Here is a 9,699-nt window from a genome sequence, read left to right as displayed (position 1 = left end):
TTCTAGAATCGTTAATTGTTGCTAGGTGCATTGCACGTAATGTGATATTATTATCTGATAAATGCCCTAACACTAACATGTTGGCTCTGTTTTGCTCCTCTCTATTATTTTCATTGTTATCATCAGGAAGGTGGCTAGTTTGTGGTATTCTGGCGAGTCATCTATACAACGTTAGGTCAAAGAGCAAGGCAGCCATGGCTAGTAAGGAATTGGACACATGTGTTGTTGATCCGTCAAGGGAGATTGTGGAATCAAAATCTGAGTTGAAAGAAGAGGTCCAAAGGTTGAAACAGCATATGGCAGAGATGTACCAAGCTTGGATCAGTGGGCATCCTCCACCCTCATTTCCCGCTAGCTACACAAAAAACCAGGCCACCGTCCCACCACTATCACAAACCCAGATTCCCACTGCTACTGATCTTTCCCCACAACATGCTCCAAGCTTTACCCCTTACCCCAACTACCCTAGCACCTCGTCCCAACCTTTTCATGCTCCACCAGCCAAAATAACCTCATATCCCGCTCCATTAGCCACTCTCGTTTTTGTAGCTCCTCCACAAGCTACCATCCATCGATCTTCTAGTGAACCTGCGTTCAAAGCTTCTGATGCCCAATACTATGCTCCAGAACTAACTTTCAAGGCCCCGGATACCTATTGATATACCCCTCACTTTGAGCCTCCCATTAAACCTAAAAGCCTGCTAAGAATGTGGAGCAAGATGAGATATCCAGGAAGGTGAAAAGTCTAGAGCAGTCTTTAAGGAACATACAAGGAGTTGGGAGCCAAGTAAGTGTGTCATACAAGGACTTATGCTTGTTCCTTGAATTCCAACTACCCGTTGGGTTCAAGATACCAAAGTTTGATCTGTATGACGGGCATGGATATTCCGTGACCCATTTGAGAGGTTATTGCAGTAAGATGAGAGGCGCTGGTGGGAAAGGATGAGCTATTAATAGCCTATTTTAGTCAGAGTTTGAGTGGGGCAGACCTGGAATGGTACACCCGACAAGATGCGAGTAGGTGGTATACGTGGGACGATATTGCTTAGGCCTTTGCCCGGCACTTTCACTACAATATAGAAATTGTCTCGGATCTCCTGTCCCTGACCAAGATGGGAAGGAATCCTAATGAAAACTATAGGGAATACGGGCTTAGATGGAGAGAACAAGTTGCCGGGGTCAATCCTCCGATGGAAGAAGACGAGATAGTTAAGTATTTTCTCCAAGCCCAAGAGCCTACTTACTTTGGCCACTTGATCTCAGCCATGGGTAAGCCTTTTAACTATGTGGTAAATATGGGATAAATGGTAGAAGAGGGACTTAAGTCAAGTAAAATCATGAGCTACTCCGCTATAAAAGCAACGATGCAGGCAATCCAAAACGACACAAGAGGTTTGTTAGGCAAGAAGAAAACGGATGATATTGCTATGGTTGTCTCTAGGCCATGGAGTGGCCCGAGGGGTCAACCTCACTAGTACACTTAGCCTCGACCCCAACCCCAAGCCTATACCCAAGCTCCATATAATCCATCCCAATATTATTTCCCACCACAAGATCCTCAATACCTAGTCATACCACCCCAATACCATGTTCACCACGCACAATCATATGCTCAACCCCCTTCTTACCCCGCAATGGCATGCGCCAGCTCCACAAAACCCTCATCCACTCGCACAACCCTACTGAAACCCTACTGGTCCGAAATTTCGACCAAGGCTGGAGTATAAGAGAGCAAGGCAGTAGCAGAAAGAAACCTTCACCCTTCTTGGAGAATCCTATGCCAGCTTGTTTCAAAGGTTGAGGCAATTGGACGTGCCGAGGCTGATTGAGGCAAAGATACCGAATCCACCCCCAAAGAGCCTTGATTATTCTTTGAGATGCGCATATTGTTCTAATGCCCCGGGGCACGACATAGAGAATTTTTGGCATTTGAAAAGAGAAATCCAAGAGCTTATTGATACAAATTAAATTGTAGTACAGAGTCCGGATATACCAAACATCAACCAAAATCCTTTGCCAGCCCATGCAGAGACACACATGATTGAAATAGTTCGTAAGGATAGGGAGTCCGGGAATTCTTCCAAGTCCGTCATGATGATTCTTGCTAGTGAAGGTAATTCAGTTAAGGCTCTAAACTCTACAAAAGAAATACCTTTGACGGTTGAAGGGGTGACGGAGAAACTAAGCATGCTCAATGTGAAGTCACCTGTGTTGGTTGTGAAAGGGCCTTCGAAGGATGCTGGGGCAAGTCAGGAAAAGCCGAAAGTGGTTGTGCCAGGGATCCCGAGCAAGCCTATTGTAGTCGTGAAAGGGGCTCCCATTACCTCTGTTGTTATTAAGTCAGTGACTCAATTTCCAGTGGTTGATACAAAGGATGTCCCATGGAACTACAAACGAGTAATAGTGACGTATAAAGGGAAAGAAGTGGAGAAAGAAGTCAATGAGACTGGAGGACTGACTCGTTCTGCGAAGTGTTTTACCCTAGAAGAATTGATCAAGGACAAGACATTCAAGGATAGCCAAATGCCAGTAAATAAGCCGGTCACCGAAGAAGAGGCTGGAGAGTTCTTGAAAAGGATGAAAGTGCAAGACTACTCCATTGTGGAGCAATTAAGGAAAACGCCGGCTCAGATCTCTTTTTTATCTTTACTAATACATTCAGATGACCATCGCAACACCCTATTGAAGATTTTGAATGAGGCACATGTTCCTGATAAGATCACATTGAATCACTTGGAAAGGATTGCTAACAAGATCTTCAAAGCAAATAGGATCACTTTCTCAGATGATAAACTTCCTATGGAGGGTACAGAACACAACTGAGCTCTTTATCTCATGGTAAAGTGTGAGGATTCTATTGTCTCGAGGGTACTGGTTGACAACAGCTCTAGTGCAAATATTGTCCCTTTTTATAACTTTGTAAAATTTGAAGATCGGCACTGAAAGAATCCACATTAATAGTGAATGTGTTCGAGGCTTTGAATACATGCAGTTGGTAAAATTGTTTCCTACAATATTTTGTTGGGCAGGCCCTGGATACATGAGGCTAAGGCAATCCCGTCTTCTCTGCATCAAATGGTAAAATTTGAATGGGACATGCAGGAAATAGTTGTGCATGGTGATGAGGATATATCTACTTATAATGACCCGTCTATTCCATTTATTGAAACGAAGATGATAAAAGACCTTGGGTATATCAGGCTTTCGAAACAGTGACTGTTGAGAAGATTCCTAAAGCAGAATGCATTCCAAGGCCGAGGCTATCCTCTGCGTCCGTTATGGTAGAAAATGAGATATTAAAGAATGGTTTTGTGCCGGGTAAAGGTCTGGTTTCATCTCTACGGGGTATTGTGCATCCAATGTGCCCACGTGAAAACTTTGGTACATTTGGTTTGGGATTCACGCCCACAGAGAAGGACGTAAAAATGGCTAAAAAGCATAAAGAGAAAGTATGGTCGCTCCCCAAGCCTATTCCACACCTCTCCGAGTGTTTTGTCATGTCAGGGGTCGCAAAACGTCCAATATCATCAGTCCCGAACCTATAATTGATGTTGATAAAGAGCTGATCAGGAGGTTCCAGAGTCTGTTTGTTGAGGTTAATATGGTGGAAATTAGGAAAGGTTCTAGTAACGTAGATGTGCAGCTCATTGGGCCAAATGTGAATCCACCCGAAAGGAGTTTTGGTAGTTTGCTTTGTTTTCCTTTCTGTTATCTGGGTTATTTTAGGGTTGTAATCCAGATTTTTATTTTCGCTTGTTTTGATGTTCAAACCCTTCTATCCTTTTATTTTTAATGAAATTCAATTTTTCGTTTTCCGTTATTCCTAATGGTGTTCTATTTTGTTTTTCTTTTGTACAGTTCTTTTTATGTTGGTTCTAATGACATGACATACATGAGGAATTTTCAACCAAGTCTTAAAAGCCAGTCCAATCTTGAAATAATGAACCAAGAAGTAGAATATGGTGAAGAAGTATAATATGATGAAGAAGAAGAATTTGAGGAAAGAAATAAAGAGCTAAAACACTTTGAAGAGAAACCAAAGCCTAACATGAATGGCATTGAAGTAATCAATTTAGGAGATCAGGACAATGTTAGGGAGACTAAGATGAGTGTGCATCTGGAACCGTAAGTCAAGTAAGAAATAATTAAAGTACTGTTTGAGTACAAAGATGTCTTTGCATGGTCGTATGACGATATGCCGGGCTTAAGTACTGATTTGGAAGTTCATAAATTTCCAACTGATCATGCATTCCCTCCTGTCAAACAGAAGTTAAGAAAGTTTAAGACTGACATGAGTTTGAAGATTAAAGAAGAAATCACAAAGCAACTTGGGGCAAAGGTCATTCGGGTCACTCAATATCCCACTTGGTTAGCTAATATTGTGCCAATACCAAAGAAAGATGGTAAGACTAGGGTATGTGTTGATTATCGTGATCTTAACAAGGAAAGCCCAAAGGATGATTTTCCATTGCCAAACATCCATATTCTGATTGATAATTGTGACAAGCATGAGATTGGGTCTTTTGTGGATTGCTACGTGGGATATCACCAAATCCTGATACATGAGGAATATGTAGAAAAGACAGCATTCACCACACCATGGGGAACATATTGCTACCGAGTAATGCCATTTGGTTTGAAGAATGCTGGAGCAACTTATATGAGGGCGATGACTACTATATTTTATGACATGATACATAGAGAGATTGAGGTTTATGTGGATGATATGGTTATAAAGTCAAAAAAGCAGTCTAACCATGTCAAGGATTTGAGGAAGTTTTTCGAACGGCTCCGCAGGTATAACCTCAAGCTTAATCCAGCAAAATATGCATTTGGTGTCCCTTCTCGGAAGCTGTTAGGGTTCGTGGTTAGTCGGCACGATATTGAGTTAGATCCATCAAAGATCAAGGCCATCCAGGAATTACCACCGCCCAAGAATTAAACCAAGGTGATGAGCTTGCTTGGAAGGCTAAATTACATCAGCAGGTTTATTGCTCAACTCATGACAACCTGTGAGCCCATCTTTAAGTTGCTAAAGAAGAATGTCATGGTCAAGTGGACTGACGAGTGTCAAGAAGCATTTAATAAAATCAAGAGGTACTTGACAAACACACCTGTGTTGGTCCCGCCCGAGTCCAGGAGACCTTTAGTCCTGTATTTGACAATCCTTGATAATTCTTTTGGTTGTATACTGGGTCAACACGACATCACATGCAAGAAAGAGCAAGCACTCTATTATCTCAGTAAGAAGTTCACTCCTTATGAGGTTAAGTATACTCTTCTTGGAAGGACATGTTGCGCTTTGACTTGGGTGGCACAAAAGTTGAATAATTATCTTTCGTCCTACACTACTTACCTTATTTCTCGCATGAATCCTCTAAAGTATATCTTTGAGAAGCCTATGCTCGCAAGCAGACTTGTAAAGTGGCAGATTTTACTCACATAGTTTGACATTATCTATGTTACTTGGACCGATGAAAGCCCAAGCTTGGCCGACCACCTGGCCGAGAATCCGGCGGATGAAGAATATAAGCCATAAAAGACCTATTTTCCTAATGAAGAAGTGTTATATATTGATGAGGTTGATCTTAGTGAAAAGTCGGGTTGGAAAATCATTTTTTATGGAGCCGCTAACATGAAAGGTATTGGAATAGGGGATGTACTCAGTTCTGAAACAGGGTTGCACTACACTGTAATAGCTCAACTTCGATTTTATTGCATCAGTAACATGGCCGAGTACAAAGCATGCATTCTGGGTTTGAGGTTATCTATAGAAATGGGAGTCCAGGTAATACTGGTTTTAAGAGATTTAGAATTGTTGGTTCACCAGATTCAGGGAGAATGGGACACTCGGGACCTGAAGCTCATACCGTATCAATAGTGTCTGCATGATATTTATCAACTATTCATGTCAGTAGAATTCAGACATATTCCCAGGATTCATAATGAGATTGTCGATGCCTTGTCTACTCTGGGGTCAATGCTGCACCATCCGAATAAGACTTACGTCGACCCTTTGCATATCCAAGTTCGTGATCAACATGCTTATTGTAATGTGATTGAAGAAGAACTTGATGGTGAACCTTGGTTACATGATATCAAGGAATACATCAAGTCCAGGGTATATTCGGTACATGCCACAAGTGATCAAAAGAGAACCATTCGGCGTCTGGCTAGTGGATATTTCTTAAGGGGGGATTCTTGTGCCAGAGAACTCCAGACCTGAAATTACTAAGGTGCGTGGATGTTAAAGAGGCTTCAACTATCATGAGTGAAGTGCACTTCGGATTTTGCGGGCCACATATGAACGGGTATGTATTGGCAAAGAAGATACTTCGAGCAGTCTATTATTGGCTCACCATGGAACGAGATTGCATCAGCTTTGTTCGCAAGTGCCATCAATGCCAGGTGCACTGTGATTTGATTCATTCTCCGCCATCTGAGTTGCACACAATGCCTGCGCCTTGGCTCTTTATTGCTTAGGGCATGGATGTTATCGGACCAATTGAGCCGGTGGCATCAAATGGACATAGGTTTATTCTTGTGGCCATTGATTACTTCACCAAGTGGGTAGAAGCTGTTACTTTCAAGTCCGTGACCAAGAAGGCGGTGGTAGATTTTGTTCATTCAAATATCATTTTCCGGTTCGGAATTCCCAAGGTAATCATCACGGACAATGCTGCTAATCTTAATAGTCACTTGATGAAAGAAGTGTGCCAACAGTTCAAGACTATGCATCAGAATTCTACTCTTATCATCCCAAGGCAAATGGAGTTGTTGAAGCTGCTAACAAGAACATAAAGAAGATACTTCGTAAGATGGTGCAAGGTTCTAAGCAGTGGTATGAAAAGTTATTTTTTGCTTTGCTGGGCTATCGCACTACTGTTCGCACTTCAGTAGGTGCAACTCCTTATTTGTTGGTATATGGAACTGAGGTTGTTATACCTTCGGAGGTTGAGATTCCATCCCTTTGGATTGTTGCGGAAGCTGAAATTAATGATGATGAGTGGGTCAAAGCCAGGATAGAGCAACTAAGTTTGATTGATGAGAAAAGATTGGCAGCGATGTGTCATGGTCAGTTGTATTAGAAAAGAATGGCACGAGCATACAACAAGAAGGTGCGTCTCAGAAAATTCGAGGTGGGCCAACTAGTATTGAAACGCATTCTTCCACATCAGGCTGAAACTAAAGGCACGTTTGCCCCAAATTGGCAGGGGCCATTCATTGTGATAAGAGTGTTACCCAATGGTGCTTTGTATTTAATAGACGTAGAAGGCAAAGTTGTGGATATGGCTATTAATTCCGATGCGGTCAAGAGATAATATGTATGACTTCTTTGCTTATCTTCAAATTGCATGTCTTATACTTGGCATTTTTCAAAGTTTGGTATGACTAAGGCATTTTATTCTTCTACCCAAACACTTTTATCCTTTGCTACCCCTTTTAAGCCTTAATTTATTTTCTTTTTTATTACTTAGTTTAATAGTGGCTCATTTTTAATTTATGGTTTATATTTTTTTGTACTTGATTTTTACTTCTTTTTTTTCGTTTTTACTTGACTTAATTAGCGTATCCCACTTTATTGGTTTTTCTATTTTTTAATTTTACTTGATTTGATTAAATTGGCCCCCTTTTTAATTTTTTTCTCATTCGTTTTTACATGATTTCATTGAAGTGCCCCCTTTTTATTTTCTTTTTTTAACGTCATTTAATTATAGTTTGATAATGTCTCCACTTTTTTAATTTCAAGTTTTTCAATTTATTATTTTAAAATAATAATTTCTTTCTTCATTTTGTACTCAAACATAAATATTATATTATTATTTCGCAAAGTCGAGGAGTTTGGAGATTTGTTTTTACTATTGAATATTACAAGGAATTATACATCGAATTTATTTTATTTAATTATCCATTTTAATATTTATGTGATAATTATTTGTTTGGGCATAAAATTAATTAAGAAAATATTAAATTAATTTTTTAGTCTAAAAGATATAATTTTCCTAAAATTGTCTATAAAATATTTAAAATATTTTTTATAGAACAATATCAACTTATTTTAGTAAACCTATATATTTTTATCTAGCTTTACATTTAACAAATACTAATATACTATTTAGTATACAAAAGTATACTTTTTACAACTATTATAGAATATAATTTCCTACAGTGTATTATTATTGATACTGTTATATAAGATACTTTATATTGTGAATGATATTGTTAAATGGTATTTACAATATTTTTGATATAATACACCATATAACAGGATTACTATTAAATCATGACATTCTTTATTTAAATATATCAAATGACATTCTATTATTCTTGGTAAAATATGTAGTAAATCATGGTATACTTTATTTGAATATGTTAAAAGATATTTACAATGGTTTACTACAAAGTATACCAAGGTTAATTTTGAATCATGGTATACTTTATTTGAGTATATTAAATGTTATTCCCAATAATTTTGTATACTACACATTGGTATACCATGATTAATATTGAATCATTGTATTTTCAATATTCTTGGTGAACTACATACTGCTATAATATGATTAGTATTTAAACATAGAATACTTTGTTTGAGTATGTTAAATGGTATACCCAATATTTTGGTATACCATAATTACTGTTGAATGGTGATATTCCCAATAAGTCTTGTTATACTATAAATTGGTATACCGTGATATTATTTCTATGTTAAATACTATCCATAATATTTTTGGTATACTACACAATAGTATACAATGATTAGTGTTGAATGATGATATTCTTTATATTCTTGGTATACCATGATTACTGTTTAATGATGATATTTTCAATATTCTTGGTATACGACACATTAGTATACCATAATATTGTTGGTATGTTAAATTGCATCCACAATATTCTTGGTATACTACAAGTTGGTATATCTTAATTACTGTTGAATGATGGTATTCTCAATATTCTTGGTATACTATAATTATTGTTGAATGATAGTATTCTTGGTATACTACACATTGGTATACCATGATTAACATAGTATACCAAATTTTAGGATTATCGATATATTTAGAAAAAGCAAAAAAAGGTAAAAAGAGTGATATATTTTTTATTTCAAAAAATCTAAAATTTGTTTTAAAAAATTGTATATATATATATATATATATATATACAAATATTAAATAAAAAAGAGTAACATGGTAACTCTCGGTAATCATAATCAATTAGTGATTGTGCAGAAAATATCCCAATACAAAACTTAAAATTCGATTATTTATTTAAAAATAAATATAAATATAAATATAACTAAAAGAAAGTGATAACACTTTTTGGCGGAAGAGTTTTACGAAAAAATAACATAAACAATTAAGATGAAAAATAATTTAACAAAAGAAAATTAAGTGGTAAAATATTTTGGACGGAGAGATTTTAGTGAAATTAATAAAATTAAGAAAATTAAAAATAAAAATTGAGATAAAATAAAGTAAAAAAGAGTGAGGAGGTTACTAATAGAAAAATAAAAAAAAATTAAAAGAGAAGATAACTATAAAAAAGAAAATAAGAAAAAACGAATAAGAGTGCATAATTTTAATAGAAAGAAAAAAAAATAAAGTGAAAAAAATAACAACCAAATACGAATAAAATAAAAATTTAAAAAGATAAAAAAAAAAGTGAAAAAAATAAAGAAAAAAAAGGAGAAGGACCTTT

The 9,699-nt window shown here is 37.0% G+C and overlaps 1 protein-coding gene across 1 annotated transcript; it reads left to right on the top strand.

Annotated features, from left to right (window-relative positions):
* The first annotated feature begins 6,486 nt into the window (after nt 1–6,486).
* Nucleotides 6,487–7,088, top strand: LOC117280315 (uncharacterized). The gene is made up of 2 exons (XM_033660017.2): nt 6,487–6,612; nt 6,696–7,088. Exons 1-2 carry the CDS (start codon nt 6,487–6,489, stop codon nt 7,086–7,088), a joined length of 519 nt encoding a protein of 172 aa, XP_033515908.2.
* The last annotated feature ends 2,611 nt before the right edge of the window (nt 7,089–9,699 follow it).

This window comes from Nicotiana tomentosiformis, chromosome 9, assembly GCF_000390325.3.
Source record: "Nicotiana tomentosiformis chromosome 9, ASM39032v3, whole genome shotgun sequence".
In the NCBI taxonomy this organism is placed as follows: Eukaryota; Viridiplantae; Streptophyta; class Magnoliopsida; order Solanales; family Solanaceae; genus Nicotiana; species Nicotiana tomentosiformis.
This window is presented reverse-complemented; position numbering and strand designations above follow the sequence as displayed.

What these genes read in the sequence shown, in the direction of transcription:
- LOC117280315 (XM_033660017.2), top strand. Translation starts at nt 6,487, where the DNA reads ATGGATGTTATCGGACCAATTGAGCCGGTGGCATCAAATGGACATAGG. An exon ending in CCGTGACCAAGAAGGCGGTG is followed by an intron (nt 6,613 to 6,695) that starts GTAGATTTTGTT and finishes TAATCTTAATAG; the next exon opens with TCACTTGATGAAAGAAGTGT.